Raw genomic sequence first — 19,536 nt, 5'->3', positions numbered from 1 at the left:
GGAGATACGTTTGTTTTTGGCTGATCCAGCAAATTAAATACCAGTCATCAGTTAACCACATGTCCTGTAATAGCCTAATAAAACCAGAGAAATTAAAGGGGTAGATGCCTCCACATTAGTGGTATGGCAAAATCTCTGATTGTTGACAAACTTATAGGCTGATATCTCTTTGTATTTCTCACTAGATCTCAGAAGCCTGCACAGTGGACGTAAACAAAATGTTTACAACTTATATTTTTACTTTGAGTGATATAGTTCCTCTTTCAAAGCACAAAGCTTATCTACTTAGTAAATGAGGATCAATAAAATAAACTTGAAATGAATGTAAATGGATTATTTACCTAGTCAGCAAATAATAGTTCAGTGCAATCAGGTTGCCCTGGTAACGAAGGGGTTAAGGCGCTGACTGTGAAATACGGCGATCTTAGGTCGAATCTGGTCAAACGAAATAAAAAATAATGGTCAAATATTTCTGAAACAATGAAATCCACCTTTAGTGAATCCAGGGATTCTCTAGACTCTCACAATATCTGAATACATTTGCAACGTTCATTCAGATCATTGAATCCACTGAGTCATAGAATGATACAAATGATACAATGCAAATATATAGTTCAATAAATGAATAAAAACATTAAAGTCACAGACTACAGTTATTTGAATCAGACTGTCATTGGAGAAAATTCCCTATTGCTGAAACTCCCAAAAGCCTCCCCAGATGATTTACCCAGAAATTACTCAACACAACTTAGACAACACCAGTTATCTCTGAATTTGTGCATGTTTGGTATGTTTGATTATGTGGGAGTGAAAAGATTCAGCAAGCTCAGGAGAACTATATGTGACTTTAATTTTACAAACAAACAAGAAGACAGAGAAAACAAATGTGTCATATTATAGTTGGTAATGCAGAATAGCTGTTGTCCTCTAATTCAGCAATGAACTGTTTACTCATTTAGAAATCTGCCAAACATGTAAACCCTCATTGATTTTCTCATGTTTATTTTTTTCTACAGAGCGGAGATAACCTTATCAGAGATGAACGGTTTCTCAACTGCTGCTGGGAAATCGTGTGCAAGTGTCTTTGTGTTTACATGTGTACCGAAAGCTTTGGGAAGGGGTGTGGATGGTACGGTAGTGAAGTGAGGTGGAGGTGCAGGAGGAGGGAGGTGAAAGGATAAAAGGAGGGAGCTGCAGAGCGGCAGTCTACACTGACAGCGGAACAGGACCAGGTAGGAGGATGAGTAGGACTCCGCTGTGGCTGCTGGCCTCTCTGGCCTTTGCCTCTCTAACTTCTCTGGCTGATGGATCTCCACTGTGAGTAGATCTGTCTTACTTTGACATTTTCTCCCTTGAATTAATGCACAAAAAACAGAGCTAAAATATACCATCTCTCTGGTTAAACTGTAATAGGAGCAACAACAATATCAAGGGTTCCCTGCATTTAGAGTTTTTACTGTATGTATACACATATTAGTCTCATTCAGTTCCATTTCAACTGTATCTTACATAACGAGGAGCTGTAGTCCAGTTTGCAGTTTGTGTCACATAAGTCAAGGTAATGTGGTCTTTCAAATGATGCCAGTAAATCAGCCTAAATTCTGTTTGCACAGAGATGTGTTACACCAGACACAGCAAAGTTCAGAGCCATGATGAAATGTTGTATTGATCTTGTGCTGGATCATAATCAAGATAATCAATAGATCACTCATTGTGTTTAAAGTCCATGCTGGAGCAGAAGACCTTCATCTGAGCAAATATGTTTGGAGTTTTTTTTACATTTCTTGTCATTTGGATGAATTGAAATTTTAAGTGTTTCTCGACCTGGGGGTCCACCCCACCCCAACAGGTCATAAGATAAACCCGAGAGGTCACAAAAAGATTAAAGGGATAAGAAGAAGGGAGAAAAAAAGCTTACATTGTACAGAATTATTCTTGTTTTTGTTTTTTACTCTAATTCTTCACCTCTTCAGGATCATACAAATCTTTCAGATTAAGGCAGTACCCTACAAAGACGGTTTACTAGAGCATGTTGTCTTATTAGAAGAGACCACATGTCAAAAAACATCAGGGACCACTTCTCTAACAGATCCACTCATACAACCTTTGTAAAAATAATCTATTAATCTGTAAAGCATGTGAATTGTTTCAACAGTGACAACTCTACATTATTGTTAGTATATACTGCATGTGGTTTATAGTGGCTTAAATTTCATCAACAATAAAAAGGAACATATCTGTCAGTCCATCCATAACAGCACATGGTGACGACACAGTGACTACAGTCTCTATCATTCTGCTTTCCCATTGCTCTGCAGGAAGGTGATGTCTTCCCCCAACTTGCTGCGTGTAGGAACAGCAGAAAACATCTTTGTTGAGTGTCAAGACTGTTCTGGAGGAGACATAAAGGTTGATATCAATGTGATGAACCATCCAACCAAAACCACAAAGCTGGCATCCGCAACTGTGACCCTTAACACTGCAAACGAGTTCCAGGCACTTGGACAAGTAACGGTAAATAAACTACTACTGCTGTTACTCGGCTTCATTTTCTATCAAGACATTTAACAAGAGTTGTAGTTTGCAGCGATGTCATCATATACATCCGTTCTGCTCTTGTCTCTTCATACTGACTCCAGATCCCCCCGGGAGACTTCAGCAAGGATCCCAACCTGAAGCAGTATGTCTATGTTCAAGCTCAGTTCCCTGACCGACTTCTGGAGAAAGTGGTCTTAGTGTCCTTCCAGTCTGGCTACATCTTCATCCAGACTGACAAGACCCTCTACACCCCCAACAGCAAAGGTGAGTCTAGTACTACATCAGCACTGAGAAACATACCCATCTCTGTGAGAGTGTCTCGACATAAGATAGCACATTACAACATTTATCACCCTATGAATTTATTTATCAGTTTTACAAATGCAATTTACCTGTTTCTCTTCCTGTCAGTTCATTACAGGATGTTTGCATTGACACCACGCATGGAGCCCGTGGAGAGAGATGACACAACTGATGCCTCTATTGCCATTGAGATTATGGTATTGTATTTGAACTTTGATAAGCACAAAATCAATAGTAATACTATAATCCTGTATCACTGCTCAGGGAGCTCATGGTTTTCCTACATTAATTTGTTACGTGGCAAGACTCACTGTTAATGGTTGCTTAATGCTGTTTATTTTTAGACTCCTGATGGCATCATTTTACCTCTTGATCCAGTCTCTCTGAAATCAGGGATCCACTCTGGAGATTACCAACTCGCTGAAATTGTCAGGTGAGTATTTAACAGAACTGAATTAAATTTTCAATTCTACACATTCTGTTCTCTTTCTTTTTTTTCTTTTTTTGGTGAATTTATATTTTAACATGGATAACAGGTGAATTCAATTAAATATCAAGTGTATTTAAACATGTTTATGGTATGATTTATGGAGTTAATGCCTATTGATCATTTGGGCAACTAATGAAAAAAACAAGTCATACTGTGTGTAAAGTGTAGAGACACTTTGAATGTACAAACATCATATAAGTTAATGAATAAATATTAGTTGAGCACATCAAAATAGGAGAGGTATAAACTGGAAGAAGAGTGTAACTTCACTTGCTAATGTTACAACAAACATCTGACAGACTTAAATAACTTAAGTTTAGTTTATGCTGTTTTTGCTATTACATGAATACAGTAGATGAGACAGTTGCTAATCTATTCACAATGGTGGAAAAAAATCAGCCAAGCTAAAGTAGACCCATTAACAGGTAACTTTCTTAGCTTAGCAGAGTAGCAGTAACTGCCATCTCTGCTAAGCTACTGTTTTAAAGCAGTAGTTTAATATTTCAGGAAATAGTTTTTTCACATTCACAAGGTCAATACCACTCTCATAGTTGTTGATTAAATATAAGGCAACAGCCAGGGGACGATTAGCTTAGCGCAACACAGAGACTGAAAACAGGGACACAGCCTGGCTCTGTCCAACGATAACAAATTAGGTGTTGCCAGGCAACCAGTGGAGACACCAGGAAATTAGTGGTTCCAGCCAAGAAATAGTTTTTCATTTTCAGTGTTTCTGTAGTTTCTGCTCTCTGCCCATGTAGGCCAGCATATGTCATATTGTTTTCTCGATTATTAACAGCTGTGTTCTTGCATGTGTGTGTGTGTGTGTGTGTGTGTGTGTGTGTGTATGGACATGTAGTCCTGGACTGTGGAAAGTGGTGGCCAAGTTCCACAGCAACCCACAGCAGAGCTACACTGCAGAGTTTGAGGTCAAAGAATATGGTGAGTCCCTTTTCACCTGTTATTTAGTGTAAAAACCTAAACAGCATTAAATTACTATTCACCTGATTTTTGACACACAATTAAATACATTTAATTTTTCAGTGTTGCCCAGTTTTGAGGTGAAGCTGACACCTATGAGTCCCTTCTTCTACGTGGACAGTCAAGACCTCACTGTCAACATCAAAGCTACGTATGTGAAAGTTTTTGTTTAGTGGCTTTTGTATCCAGGCTTGTTTAGTAGACTAATTGGATGAGAAAATAAAAAATGTTATCAGGAGGTTGAGGTTGTTTTTACTGTTCCTGTGTTACTGCATTGTGGGTTTAAACATGTCCCTCTCTTGTGGTTTTAGGTATCTGTTTGGTGAAGAGGTTGATGGGACAGCATATGTGGTATTTGGAGTTGTACATGAGCGTCAAAAGAGGAGCTTTCCAAGCTCACTTCAGAGAGTGCCGGTGAGCACATACTTGTTGCTGCATTTCTGTTTGATCAGTCATTAGTCTTATACAGTCTCATACAGTATGTGTTTTACAGCTTTTATCAGTGCTACAAAATCTTGTAAGAAATTAAAAATGTTTATGATTTCCTGTTTTTCAAATGTCTGCTGTCATATCAGTTACATCATTCCTATCTGCAAATTTTTTTAATGATGTGCAGTCCACTGTACTACTGTCTGAAGGTGTATTTTTGTATTATGTCACATTAGATTGTGACAGGTGAAGGACAGGTCACACTGAAGAGAGAGCACATCACACAGACCTTCCAACAAATCAACCAGCTGGTCGGGAGCTCCATATTTGTAGCTGTCAGTGTGTTAACGGAGAGCGGTAAGAGAAAGAGACTGTGTGTCTGTTTATTAAGTCTGATCATGTGTGATTCATGATGATTCAGCAGCTCAAAGGCTATATTCAGTATTACTATGTAATAACAATAACAACTTCATATAGGGTCATGTACGTCAGAAATAGAATGCAATCACTGTTTTTGTGAGAAAATGTAAAACACCCTCTGGTAATCAGCTTGTGTGAGCATGTGTTTGTGTTTCTGCGTCAACTCACAGGTAGTGAGATGGTGGAGGCAGAGTTGAGAGGTATCCAGATTGTCACATCACCCTATACCATCCACTTCAAGAAAACGCCCAAATATTTCAAACCAGGGATGTCCTTCGATGTTTCGGTAAAGTACAGTATGACTATATTTCTACTTACATAACAAAAACAATCATTTATTTCCTTTTTCCTTTTTTTCTAATGCCGCATGCAGTTTAATGTTGTCTTAGTGTCTGTAAGTCCATTAGTGCCATGTTTCAATCAGTCATGGATCTTCATTATGATGCAAAGGCAATTCTTAACAGATAATATTCACTGTATACTATCTAAGTCATAATACTGAGTATAATGCGTTAGGTTGGGTTTAATAAGATGGCATTAATTGAATGACTTATTAGGACAGTTACATGTTTTCTGATTGTTCAGCCGTTTGTTTTTTTTGATGGCAGATTGAAGTTGTGAATCCAGATGAATCACCGGCACAAGGTATTGCCAGTGGTGGTAGATCCAGGCATGGTGCGGGGTTTCACCGCAGCTAATGGCATGGCAAAGCTTACCATCAATACAGTGGCAGGAGAGCAAAGGTTGACAATCACTGTAAGTCCCCAAAATGTTTTTGAAACTGTTTTACTCTTTTTACTCTAACAGCCTGCTGAAACCGGCATTAATCCACATTTTTGATATTCACTTGCAATAGTGAAATCAAGCAGCACCATCACCTAACCCTGCAGCTCTGTGCAGGGTTTTAGTTTCATTTAGCTCATTCTTTTGGTTCTGCTGCTGTTTTACTGTGCAGAATGTGACTCATGAAGACATAGAGTAGTGCAGGGATGACGTATTTTTGTGGGCCCAGAAATTAGCGTCACCTTGGTTCCCTTGACAAAAAGAGACATGTAAAAGCTTTAAAAAATCACAAGTGGGGTATTTTCTGACAATATTTTATGACATAGAATAAAACCTGAAAAAGTCTTGAGCTTACCAAAAGTACATTAAAAAAAACCACTGACTTTGGGTCGAGAGAACCGTATGTGCTCAAATGCTTCTTTCTGGGTTTTAGAACTCGTTCCTGCAGCATTGTAGTCAAGATATCCTTCTGACCTTAGTGGGTAATTCTTGTCAGTGGTATACCCCAATAGGATAACATAGAGTAGGATACTGTATACCTGAGAACTTCTGTGTATATTTCTTTATATAACTGTGTGCATATGCTTACCTGTGTGTCTAATTGCAGGCAAAGACCAGTGATCCTCAAATTTCAGCTAACAGACAAGCATCAGCCACCATGGTAGCTCTCCCATACCAAACTAAGAGTGACAACTACATCCACATAGGTAAGCAAATATTCAGATGGTCATCAGATAGTAAAACAAGGTGGTGATAGCAAATTATGTACCATGAACAAGTTCTTTTTAGGTTCTTTCTAGCACTCATTAGAAAATGTTACCTTTGCAGGAGTGGATACAGCAGAGCTGCAATTAGGAGACAACCTGAAAATCAACCTCAACCTCAAGAGGCAGTCAAATGACAACACTGATATCACATACCTGGTGAGAGATGTTCTGCACCCATGCATGTGTGGATATATGTCTGTATATAGCTAGTTTTGTTGCATGACTATTCACTCATGTTGGGTAAGTGCTAATGTGGAAATCTGTGTCCCTAGATCCTGAGCAGGGGCCAACTGGTCAAACATGGCCGATACAAGACAAGAGGCCAAGTACTGATATCTCTAATAATTCCCATCACCAAAGAAATGCTGCCATCGTTCCGCATCATCGCCTACTACCATACAACTGGCAATGAAGTGGTATCAGACTCTGTTTGGGTGGATGTCAAGGACTCTTGCATGGGCTCGGTGAGACACACAACACTGATGTAGCAGAATTAAGACACACAAGGAGACTACATTTTTGTGGGGGCATTTTTACATGTGTAACTGCTTTAACAAATTAAACATTGTCTCATTCTTTGCCCTTCCGTTCACATTTAGCTGACGTTGGAATCATCGAGACCTGCTCCGTCTTATGAGCCTCGCAGGATGTTTGGTCTGAAGGTCACTGGAGATCCAGGGGCCACAGTGGGACTGGTGGCAGTTGACAAAGGCGTCTACGTCCTGAATAACAAGCACCGCCTCACCCAGAAGAAGGCAATTACTTTATTCCATCTTCATATGTGAAAGTATTTGAAAAAGTGATATAAAAATAAATATAGATGTTATGTTTTCAGAATATGTAAACGAATCTGATTAATATACTCTTTACAAATGGACATACAATATGCAAGTGTATTATCAATTAATATCCAGTATACTCTACATCTGTCGTGCTGCAGATGCACTGCCTGAATATGTCTTTCTCATGCTGTATCAGAACTTGCAATGAAAGTTTTATGTCTGTTTAACTTACATACTGTAACCCAAAGCCTTTTGTGTTTGTTTTTCTGTGTGTAACTGACTTCCACCGGGCTCAGGTGTGGGACATTGTGGAGAAATATGACACAGGCTGCACACCAGGTGGAGGGAAGGACGGTATGGGTGTGTTCTTCGATGCCGGGCTGGTGTTTGAGTCCAGCACTGCTTCTGGGACTCCCTACAGACAAGGTGACACTACTTTACAGTCTTATTGTTTTCCCTCCTCCTACTTGTATAATTTCATCCAACTGTCAAGATCAAGATCAAACTGCTCTTTATTTGTGTCCATGGGGAAATTGGCTAACAAGTCTGGGGTTATCCTATTTATCATCTTCAGAACATTCATGTATAGTTCTCCTGCTTCACCATGATGTAAGCACCACAGACAAGCAGAAACCTCAGCGACGCGAACCTTAAACTCTAGGCATATTAAATGGATAGATAGATAGATAGATAGATAGATAGATAGATAGATAGATAGATAGATAGATAGATAGATCATTTATGTAATGTTTTAACAACCATTCTGGTCTGCGTTGTGCTTCCAGAATTGAAATGTCCAGCGCCCAGCAGGAAGAAACGAGCCAGCACTATAACAGAGGTCACAAGCACCTTGGGTAAGAACCACAGCTCTGAACTACCCAATAACCACACATGCAGTCATGTTAAGTCTATCTATTAATGGAAGGATACAATATGCTAAACACTTTTTATTCTGTATTTCTTTCTTTCTTTAAAGGGTATACTCATGACTTTTGGCTATGTAGACAAAAGTGACTTGACTTGTTTTTGTTATTTACCCTGTTTTAAAATGCTTTGCTGACTTTGCTGATTTTCCAGTTCATCCTCTTTCTTGTCATCCATGTTTCTCACATTTGCCTCCACAACTTTCTTTCTTTCCAGTGAGTCGATATACAGATGAACTACAACGTGACTGCTGTAGGGATGGAATGAGGGAAACCCCTCTTTCATACACTTGTGAGATACGCAGTGAGTACATCTCCGACGGCGCAGCCTGTGTCGAAGCCTTCCTGCACTGCTGCAAGGAGATGGAAAGCCAGCGGGCTGACAAGAAGGAGGAAAGCCTCAAACTTGCTCGCAGTAAGAGATGGGAAGAAGTGATGGGGGGAAAAGGTTGGGGTGGTTTTCTGTGGTCGTACTGGTAGTGATTAAACAATCGAAATGGTAACCTTTTTAATGGCACTTTCCTGTAGGCGAGGACGATGACAACAGTTACATGGACAGCAATGAAATTGTGTCTCGCACCAAGTTCCCTGAGAGTTGGCTGTGGTCAGACATCACACTGCCTGCTTGCCCGCGTCAAACACCCAACTGGTGAGGCATCTGAAACATACACACAAAAAGTACACTGTTAACTTCACATATTACACCACTAGAATTCAAAGCTTCTCTGTTCCTCTGTAAATCTTAACACTTATTTTTGTTTCAGTGATTCCACATCACTTGTGAAAAATGTTCCTTTGCAAGACTCAATCACAACCTGGCAGTTCACTGGCGTCAGTCTGTCAAGAACCCACGGTGAGGACTCAGTAACTGTCTTCTGTTTTAGTTGTTCTGTTTTAGTTGTTCTGTTTTAGTTGTTCTGTTTTAGTTGTACCTGTCTGATCTTAAACCTTGCACATCCCTTACACCTTTTTTATCCTTTTCATCTTTAAGGAATCTGTGTTGGCGATCCATTAGAAGTGATTGTCCGGAAGGAATTCTTCATTGATCTCAGACTGCCCTACTCTGCTGTCCGTGGAGAGCAGTTGGAAATTAAGGCAATCCTCCACAACTACAGCCCTGATCATGCCACTGTAAGTCTGCGCCACTCTGCTCTGTTGTTTCAAACCAGAGTCAATGAGAGCATGATATTTTCTCTCAACAACTTGCAAGCCTGATAGTCGGTCCCAGAATTGGGCCAGTGTTACTACAATAAGGCTGGAAGACCTGTTTTACCTACATACCTCACTCTCTTTCTCCCTCTCTGTCTCTTTTCTAAGGTGCGTGTGGATCTGATTGAGACAGAGGATGTGTGCAGTGCAGCTTCTAAACATTCACGGTATCGTCAGGAGGTCAGAGTTGGGCCCAGCACTACCCGATCGGTTCCCTTTATTATTATTCCTATGAGGGAAGGACAGTTCCGCATTGAGGTCAAAGCAGCTGTTAAAGACTCATCGCTCAATGATGGAATCATGAAGATGCTGCGGGTGGTGGTAAGAGAAACAGACTCTGTGTGTGTGTGTGTGTGTGTGTGTGTGTGTGTGTGTGTGTGTGTGTGTGTGTGTGTGTGTGCGTGCATTTTTTTTTTTTTAAATATCATATCGAAAATCAAGAATCAAGAATTCTTTATTGTCATTATGTATACAATATCAAAATTTTAATGTGCAATGGATAAAATAAAATGTGCAATGGATCTTAGCAGCAGAGGAAGTGACTGAAAACAGTTCCCTTGTTGCAGTAAAATGTACAAGTCTGCAAAAACGTACTCAGTTTAAACTTTACATCATATCTCAGGCCTGTAACTTTGTGATGTGAATGTATATGTGGCTACTTTTAGCTAGCTGTAGAACTAATGAGATACTGCATGTTGAGATTGAAACCAAGTCATATTCAACAAATTTTCCAGTGCTGTTACAAATCACTGCTGAAAAAAGATCAATTTTGTGATGTGACAGCTCTATGGATAAAGTTAGATTATGTTTAGTTAAAGGATAATTATTAAAAGGTTAGGTTGGTTAAAAATAAGTAAGATGAGGGAAGTATTGTGGTTTGGTTTAAAAGGATTATTTCGTTAAGGTTACTTCATTGCCATGGTTACAGTAACAACCATGTGGTTAAGATTAGGGAATGATTTTGGTCATTCTTTGAAAAAACAACATTAGCTGTGTCCAGTTTCACTCTCTGTTTATTGTAGGATGCACTGTAAAGGTATTTACCCTCTGCTATTTTTGTTTGAGAATTTCAAGCATGTAAATGAATCCATTACATAGTGCTGTCAGATATTGCACAGTGGAAAAAAAACTAGCATCCAGGGCTTGTACACTACTGTCTGCTAGCATCGTATGAGGCAATGATCATTTTTGCATTTTATAAATGTGAAATTTACCATGATAATGTCAGTGTTGGGAAGCTGACATCTCTTGGGGTTTAACTTTGATGCAGATGTATACTGTATCAGCCATTTCAAAATGAATTGTAAATAAGAAAAAGACCAAGAAGGATAGAATATTTTAACAAGCAAGCCATACGTAATTCTGTTACACACCAGTGTATAAAGATTACTGAAAAATCATTGTGATTTCTAATGTTTGTCCTGTTGTTTTCCAGCCTGAAGGCGTACTGGTTAAACAACCAAAAATTGTTACTCTAGACCCTGTTCATAAAGGCCAAGGTGAGTTTACCAATTAAACAGCTGTATTGTATAGTAATTTAGTAATATTATGTTTTTATCACTTGAATTGATCCCCCAACTTGTCCACTGTTTCTCTTTTTAGGTGGTAAACAAGAAGAAATTTTGAACAGTGCAATTCCAAAGAAAGATTTGGTTCCAAACTCACCTACAAGCACACAGATCTCTGTGACAGGTGAGATGTTATATTTAAGAATGTTATGTGATACAGTGTCTGTACAATGAACTCTGCATTGGTCTAAATTGATATTGTTCTTATTTGGAAAGAACCACCTCACTGGTTGCTTTGGACCTTCACGGGTTTGTTTAGTCATTTCTTCCCGTTGATTTCTTGTGTTTTGTTTTTTTCGTTTTGTGTGCGGGCTCATGCAGGGAGGGAACAAGTGGCCCCACTGGTGGAGAATGCCATTAATGCGAAATCAATGGATACGCTCATCCAACAGCCCTCAGGTTGTGGAGAGCAGAACATGATCAGAATGACCCTGCCCGTCATTGCAACCATATATTTGGACAAAACCAACCAGTGGGAAACTGTGGGCTTTCAGAAGAGGGCCGAAGCCCTCCAGCACATCAAGACTGGTAGGATCATCCCAGATGTATAACAGATGGTGTGGTAGACAACATACTCACTGTATGTTGGTTTGAGATTTAGAGTTCAATGGCAGTAAGTGAAAAGGTTGTGTGTTTTGTTTGTGTCCAGGCTACCAGAACCAGCTTGCCTACCGTAAAAAGGATGGGTCTTTTGCTGTATGGGCCAATCGCGAAGGTAGCACCTGGTGAGGCATCCGAACATCCACATTTTCTCATTCTCCTTTAATGCAGATTCTGACTATGTGTGTGAGGATGGGTGTATCTCATGCAAATAAATGAAACTGAGCAGTTACACCCTCCCCTCTCTTTAAGGTTGACAGCTTATGTTGTCAAGGTGTTTGCCATGGCCAACGAAAAGGTGGCGGTGCAAAGTGACGTGGTCTGTGACGCTGTCAAGTTTCTGATTCTCAAAGCACAGCAACCTGATGGCTTGTTCAGAGAAGTTGGACGGGTGTCCCACGGAGAGATGATCGTGCGTGCACTGATTTCATTAACAATGCTTATGGAGATTAAAACAATTACATGCCATTAACTATCACCTTACTATTAATATTAATGAAGTGTGTGTGTGTGTGTGTGTGTGTGTGTGTGTGTGTAGGGTGATGTGCGTGGCACAGATTCAGATGCCTCCATGACAGCCTTCTGCCTTATCGCCATGCAGGAGTCGCGCAGACTGTGCGCTAACACTGTTAATGTGAGTGCCTCATCTGATGCATGTTTTTTATTTATTTTCTCTGACCTTTTTTATTAATCTACTCACTCCACACTAGCGATGGGAAAAACAAAGCTTTCTGCAGCACTGAACCAAGCGACTGACCACCCCCCCATTTACCATTGCTAGTGTTTCTGTTAGTTAAGCCACGGTGGACTCATGATTGTTGGTGGTTTGAAACGAAGCACCAAAACATCTTGCTACCATCCTTCTGTGATGAAAGGTTGATAGTGTGTTAAGTGGTCTGCTTTAAGAGTAACGTCACTACCCCACACCTTAACAGTAACTATAACTAATGAGGCTCAGTATGGCCTCAACTCAAGTATTCCTCAACAGGAGTAGATGCTGAAAATAAATTGATGGATTACAGTTATCTCACCCATTTACACCCTTTCATGTTTGCACTGCCATTCCTGCTGTTTCTCTTTTCTCCTGTTTCACTGATTCCTCCTTCCTTCCTTTTTTTCTCCTGCTGTGCAGAGTCTGCCAGGCAGTATAGACAAAGCAGCGGCCTACCTGGAGAAGCGTCTGCCCACCATCACCAACCCATATGCTGTTGCCATGACATCATACGCCCTGGCCAATGAAGGAAAACTGAACCGAGACATCCTCTACAACTTTGCTTCTACAGGTACTGTTACACACAACAATATTCAGTTGATGTATATATGCAAAAATAATACACATTCAAAAATAACTGAGTTTATTAAAACCTGTAAAGTGCCCTGCACAGTACATATTGACCAAATTTAAGATTGTTTTCTCATTTTGTTCTTTAAGCAAGATTAATAATTCTTCATCACTGAAGTCTGTCACAAGTTCTTAGTGCTTAGTAATAAAAAAAGATATTTGCCTTCTTTTCTTTAGAGTTGTCCCACTGGCCTGTACCTAAGGGACGTGTTTACCAACTGGAGGCCACAGCTTATGCTCTTCTTGCTCTGGTCAAGACCGAGGTGAGCCACGTCACACCACTTATGTGTGTTTCACCACCTTGTCAGGCTACAGAAAACATTCAATACAGTCATCATCCATGCTACCTCAGTGAAAGGGTAGATGATTTTTAAGGCAGAAACAAAATGTGCCACTGGAAGCTGGTCGATAGTAATTTAAAATGTAACCATAACAGAATCAGGACCTTCTTTACTACTAAAGTTATTTTAAAAATCCAGTGCAACCACAGTAACTTCAACCCTTTACATGCCTTCTGTTATAAAGGCCTTTGAGGATGCCAGACCTATTGTGAGATGGTTCAACCAACAGCAGAAGGTGGGCGGAGGCTATGGATCAACTCAGGTAACACAGGACTCTATCCATCTTGACTTCTTGCTGTTTCTAATGCAGTTGCACTTTTTTTTTTTTTTAGATCTTGGGGCTGTAACTTATTATATTTAAAAGTCTGGTTTCTCCCCCACTGCCACTCTTTCTCTCTCCAGGCTACCATAATAGTGTACCAGGCTGTAGCAGAGTACTGGGCCAGTGCTAAGGAACCAGATTATGACCTGAATGTGGACATCTTGTTGCCGGGCAGGGCAAAGCCTGATAAGTACAACATCAACAGGAATAATCGCTTTGCCACAAGAACGTCTAAAGTGAGAACACACACCCATAAACTCACAGCTCATTAATATCATCATTCTTGTTACTTTCTGTATGTTTGTTTCTTCTGTTTATCCCTCTCTCTGTGTGTGTGTGTGTGTGTGTGTGTGTGTGTGTGTGTGTGTGTTTGTGTGCATATTTTAAATCCTCACAGATCAATGATATAAACCAGGATGTGAAAGTGACTGCCACAGGAGCAGGAGAAGCAACAGTGACAGTAAATAAAACATGTTTTTGTTCTTAGCTCTGTTGTCTGTGTGTGAATATGTCCTTTTTTTAATCCCAGATGAGACCAGAATATTTTTTCACCTTGTGTGGACAGTACTATTAAGACTATATTTTATCACAGCATATGTAATACTAAGAAGTACTTTTTTCTGTGTGACAGATGGTGTCGTTGTACTACGCTCTGCCTAAAGAGAAGGAGAGCGACTGTGAGAAGTTTAACATGACAGTGGAGCTCATCCCAGGTAATCTGGTACCTCCTGTCTCATCTATTTGTCTTTATTTGTCATAATTTTATTAATTTGTCTGCTTGTATTTGTCTATTTGTTTTGCTCATCTGCAAACCCTGTGTCATTCCTGCTGTCTCTTCATCATTCTGCCAAGTATTTTTCTTTTATGAGAAAAGATTGTATGCTCATCTGATGTTTTGCTCCTCCAGACAAAATGGATGAGGATGAGAAGATTTACAAGCTGAAAATAAGGGTTTTGTAAGTACAATCAAGTCATACTGACTAAGTGTTACAATATCATGCCTTTATACAGAACATTTCCTGACCAGCTATGAACCCATCTTTACTTCACTTCTTATTCAATCTGTTTTTGTCATTAATATTGTTTTAATTGTCCAGTTAAATTGTGTATTGTTCATTGTCTGTACAGGTATAAGGACAAGGACCATGACGCAACTATGTCAATCTTGGATATCGGCCTGCTAACTGGCTACACCGTTAACACAAATGATCTGGACTTAGTAAGAGCTTTAAGAACCTTCATTGAATTCAAAAGTCAGTGTGAGGAACAAGATGTTTTATGGTTTTGAAAGCTTTCTGACAGTGTATGTTTGTGTGCGTAGTTGGCCAAAGGACGAGCCCGCACCATTGCAAAATATGAGATGAACACAGCCCTGTCAGAGAGAGGCTCTCTGATCATTTACCTGGACAAGGTAAGACGTCAGTCTCTCTTCCCTCTTTCCCTTTCTCTCTCTGCCTTGTTCTCTGTGTTTATTTCTATCTCACCTTTGTTTTACATTTATCCACAGGTTTCTCACACACGACCAGAGGAGATCACATTCAGGATCCATCAGAAGCTGAAAGTGGGCATTTTACAACCAGCAGCTGTGTCTGTCTATGAATATTATGACCGTAAGTCTCAAAGACTCTTCAGGACTTTTTCTTTGCTGCACATAGATAATCAGCCATTATTAGATTTTCTGAGTATTTCAAGTACATTTTTTTCTGATGTACTGCAACTAGCACCAAATATTTTTCAAATATCTTTCTTTCCCATTGCAGAAACACGTTGTATGAAATTCTACCATCCACAGAGGAGAGGTGGACAGCTACTGAGGCTCTGTAGAAATGATGAATGCACGTGTGCTGAAGGTAAACAGGATTTAGTCTCTGAAGATGTAAGCAGCCTATTGTATAAACACCTGAACATCTTGAAGGAATTTCAGGTGCTTGAGACAAAGAGAAAATTGAATGAGATGAACAGAGATGGTGGTGGAATTTTTTATAGTTAACCAGTAGGTCGCAACATAATTATAAGAACTCTCTGTCAGAGGCAACAGGATCCTGTAGGAAAAAAAGAAAACTCACCCACATACTGAATACAGCTGCATTCACCCAATCAGTGAATCAGGTCATCAGTCGTGTGTTCACTTTGTGCCTGTTGTGTATTTCCAGAGAACTGCAGTATGCAGAAGAAGGGCAAAATCACCAATGATCAGCGCACAGCTAAATCTTGTGAGAGTACACCGACCAGCAAAATAGATTATGGTAAGATGTGGTGTATTTATGTAGAGCTTTATTTATCTAAAAAATGCCTTCTGTGTTTAAGTAAATAAGTAAGCAATGGAGCGAGTCAAGTAACAATCTCCAACTTATCTGTCCTCAGTGTACAAAGTGAGACTGGACGGATTTACAGACGGCACATCAACTGACATTTACACAATGCGAGTGCTGGAAGTCATCAAGGAAGGTGGGTATTTATCTCCCTGAAAAGTTCAATGAATGTTTGAACTGCCTAAAATAGTGTGTCTCGGAGGTGATGGTGGTATACCTTTTTTCTCTCCTTTGCCTCTTTCTTAAATTTTACAGGAACTTCTAGGCGCACACAGCAAGTTAAGATATTTTTAGGAAGCACATTTATTTGTGTTTACGCTGAGAGGCAGATGAAATCAGCGTTAGTACTACTAGCAGCAGGCCAGCTTAGCTTGCATTGCCAGACAGTCAGTGGAGACTCCAGGTATTTACTGGTCCCAACCAAGAAATAGTCCAGTGCACTGCTGGCTGTAGCTTCATATTTATTGCTCAAACATGACAGTTTTATCAATCTTCTCATCTAACTCTCAGCAAGAAAGCAGATACACCAATTTCCTAAAATGTCAAACTATTCCTTTAAGCGTGATCCCACTGAGAATATGTGAGAATATAACAGTAATGTTTTGTACTGCTCCTTTGGCTATGCCTTTAATCCTTGAGTATCTTCTCTCTCTTCTGCTACATATCAATTACAGGAAGTTCTGATGTGGGTCCTCTGGGTAAACTTCGCACATTCCTCAGTTACCAGCACTGCAGGGAGGCTTTAGATCTGCAGAAGGGCAAAACCTACCTTCTCATGGGCACGTCCAAAGATATTCACAGAGACGATGAAAATCAATCGTAAGTTTGTTCTTTGTGTGTACAAATGTGTGTGTGTTACTGTTGCTTTTGATAGAATCAATAAATGTACAATTTTTTTGCTTGAAGGAGGAAGTTGTGCTTTTTCACGTCATGCAACCAACATGTGTTTTTCCTCATTTTGCTCTCCACAGATTTCAGTACGTGCTTGGTGAGAGAACCTGGGTTGAGTACTGGCCCACAGAGGCAGAGTGTCAAGCTGACGAACACAGACCTACTTGCTTGGGCATGGAGGAGATGGTCCAGCAGTACGCACTCTTTGGATGTCAGCAGTAGTGAAACTTCTTCTTCTTTCTATTTTGCCTTATTCTTTTTCTGTCAAACTTTCACTGCTATGAGATGTAAGGGAAAAAAATCACAATGTTACAATGTGTTCATTAAAATGTAATGTAACCTCTCTGTCTGTGTCTGGTGTACAGATTATTACGTTTGGTTGCTACATAATAATGTTAGAACCAGAAGTAGAAGTTTAATAAAGTTGAGTTTGATGGACTGAATAGAAGTTCAGCAATGTAGAATGAAACAAATTTCAATCTGCTGTGATTTGGAAAATATGACGACCCATGCAGTAATAACAGGAGCATTTTAAGTTATTGTAAAGGTTGTGCTGTGGTTCAGCAAGAAAGCCACGTCAAACAAATACTGTGAATCTTGCAGCAAAGACTAAATTCATTAATTGTATTGTTGGACAAGGATTGTGTTGTCAGTGTTGTTGGCATCTCAAGAAAAGGCAGTTCCCCTAATCTAAACATTTTCTGACCATCCTTTCATATTCCCACACCATTTTGAGTGTGTTCATTAAAATACTCATCTGTGAAGAATCTCAGTCAAGGTACACTGATCAGCCACAACATTAAAACCACCTGCCTCATTTTATGTAGGTCCCCCTCATGCTGCCAAAACAGATCTGACGTGTTGGCCTATGGACACAGGACCTGTGGGGGTGTCCTGTGGTGTCTGGCATCAGGATGGTGCCAACAGATCCTTAGGGTCCTGTGGGGTGTGGGGTGGAGCCTCTATGGATTGGACCTGTTCCTGTCCATCCCTGGATCGATTGGGATCTGGGGAGTTTGGAGGCCTTGTCAGCGTCTTGGGTTCTTTGTCATGTTCCTCAAGACATTTGTTAGCAGTTCTGTTGTGCTAGATCAGTGTACTTCAGTTAAATAAATACTTGAGGTGGTGACAATAAACTGGTTCATCTCAAAGAGATGAAACTAATTGACCCTTCACCTGAAACTGGACAGCTCCAGTGAGTCAGCTCCACTTGCCAACAATTAAATCAGTGGATGAGAGCTTTTAGTAGACAACCACTGTTTATCACAAACAATCTTTATTTTATTTCAGAATGGGAAAAAAAAACTGAGGAAAAATTGAAGAAACCTTGGAAAAGGCACAACATAGAAATGAGTACATTGTGAGAAACTTGAACGGAATTCTCTGTGAAAGTAATGTTTGCACATAACAACTTTTGGATCCTTAGTGATTGTGTGTCTCAATTACAAATAAAATACAAACACACAATTTCAGTAGATACAATCATACTGACAAAATTTCTCATTTCTCAGTTGTCATGCATTTGACTGTTTTGGCCAATGAGGAAAATAAATTAGCATTGATGCACTTATTGGTGAGTTTGTTCAATTTTGACAGATAACTTAATTTTTTTGAGTGTGTTGTGGCCTTTTACAGGTCAAATGAAATGTTGTGTTGCACAGCATTTACATCTGTGATTATTCTTCTGTATCAAATCTAATGAGAAACTTTGACAACTGTAACAGTATCTCAGAAAATATACTTGTCATGGGAGCAACAATAAGAGATTATTTCACAAAAAAATTGTGGAAATGTGGATGGGTGAGTTCCTCCACCCAATAATCAGTACCTCTTATTCTCTGAGAGTCCCCTGATATCAGCTGGAGCCAATCCCAGCTGACACTGAGAGAGAGGCGGGGTACACTCCATACAGGCACAGGGAGAACATGCAAACCTTCTTACTGTGAGACACCAGTGCTGACCACTGCACCACACTTCTGTTATTTAAGTTTATTGTTTTAGTATTTAATTATATGCAGCCGACAAGGGCAAATATATCAAATAATAATTCACATGTGTGGTTCTGGATGGCAATGTCGGTTTATCAACACTTTGGTCCACACTAAAATATCTGGATGGACTACCATGAAGTTCATATACACAGTCATGCCCCCGCAGTCCTAATAACCTTTGTGATCTCTGTTGCCACAACCAGCAGCTAAAGGAGACTGGAAGACAGTGGCAGCTACAGTAAATCACCACATTTCACCTAATTTCTTTTATTGTCTGTCAAATGGTAGCCTACAACATGTTGATAGAATACCTCACAAAAGTTGCAACAGCCCTGGATATTCTCTCACTTTCCGTCTGTGATTAATTATTATAGTTCTGAGTTCATTTAACTGATATAGAAATTGTCATGTGCGGGTCCCTGTCCAGGATTGGTCCGATCCACCCGATGGCCCGCCTCTCTGCGGCTTCTCTTCCTGCACCACATCCGGAGATGATTGGACCAGCGTCCCTGTTCGTGCTCCACTCCTGCTGCCACCGTAACTC

At 39.9% G+C, this 19,536-nt stretch overlaps 1 protein-coding gene and 1 long non-coding RNA gene across 2 annotated transcripts in view; one reads left to right on the top strand and one right to left on the bottom strand.

The window, feature by feature from the left end:
- Positions 1 to 1,149: 1,149 nt before the first annotated feature.
- LOC108885437 (complement C3-like) lies at positions 1,150 to 17,346 on the top strand. The gene is given in 44 exon segments (XM_018679796.2): positions 1,150 to 1,317; positions 2,319 to 2,514; positions 2,640 to 2,802; positions 2,950 to 3,038; positions 3,186 to 3,274; positions 4,191 to 4,273; positions 4,376 to 4,463; positions 4,624 to 4,726; positions 4,978 to 5,098; positions 5,332 to 5,447; positions 5,770 to 5,814; positions 5,816 to 5,917; positions 6,552 to 6,651; positions 6,773 to 6,867; positions 6,984 to 7,175; positions 7,311 to 7,466; positions 7,790 to 7,919; positions 8,279 to 8,347; positions 8,634 to 8,831; positions 8,945 to 9,065; positions 9,181 to 9,269; positions 9,408 to 9,547; positions 9,734 to 9,946; positions 11,061 to 11,124; positions 11,228 to 11,317; positions 11,515 to 11,721; positions 11,843 to 11,918; positions 12,046 to 12,205; positions 12,332 to 12,427; positions 12,926 to 13,076; positions 13,313 to 13,398; positions 13,661 to 13,738; positions 13,879 to 14,034; positions 14,196 to 14,258; positions 14,430 to 14,511; positions 14,706 to 14,754; positions 14,927 to 15,017; positions 15,120 to 15,209; positions 15,306 to 15,408; positions 15,559 to 15,648; positions 15,952 to 16,044; positions 16,163 to 16,246; positions 16,785 to 16,929; positions 17,082 to 17,346. Coding segments are annotated over 44 exon segments (4,971 nt in total). The 5' UTR covers positions 1,150 to 1,240; the 3' UTR covers positions 17,224 to 17,346.
- LOC127142495 (uncharacterized) overlaps positions 17,217 to 19,536 on the bottom strand; it is a 43,709-nt gene continuing 41,389 nt past the window's right edge. Inside the window, exon 2 of the long non-coding RNA XR_007813284.1 lies at positions 17,217 to 17,882. This is a non-coding gene — a long non-coding RNA (uncharacterized LOC127142495). The remainder of the gene's footprint in view (positions 17,883 to 19,536) is intronic.

Source organism: Lates calcarifer, linkage group LG5 (assembly GCF_001640805.2).
Source record: "Lates calcarifer isolate ASB-BC8 linkage group LG5, TLL_Latcal_v3, whole genome shotgun sequence".
Classification (NCBI taxonomy): domain Eukaryota; kingdom Metazoa; phylum Chordata; class Actinopteri; family Centropomidae; genus Lates; species Lates calcarifer.
This window is presented reverse-complemented; position numbering and strand designations above follow the sequence as displayed.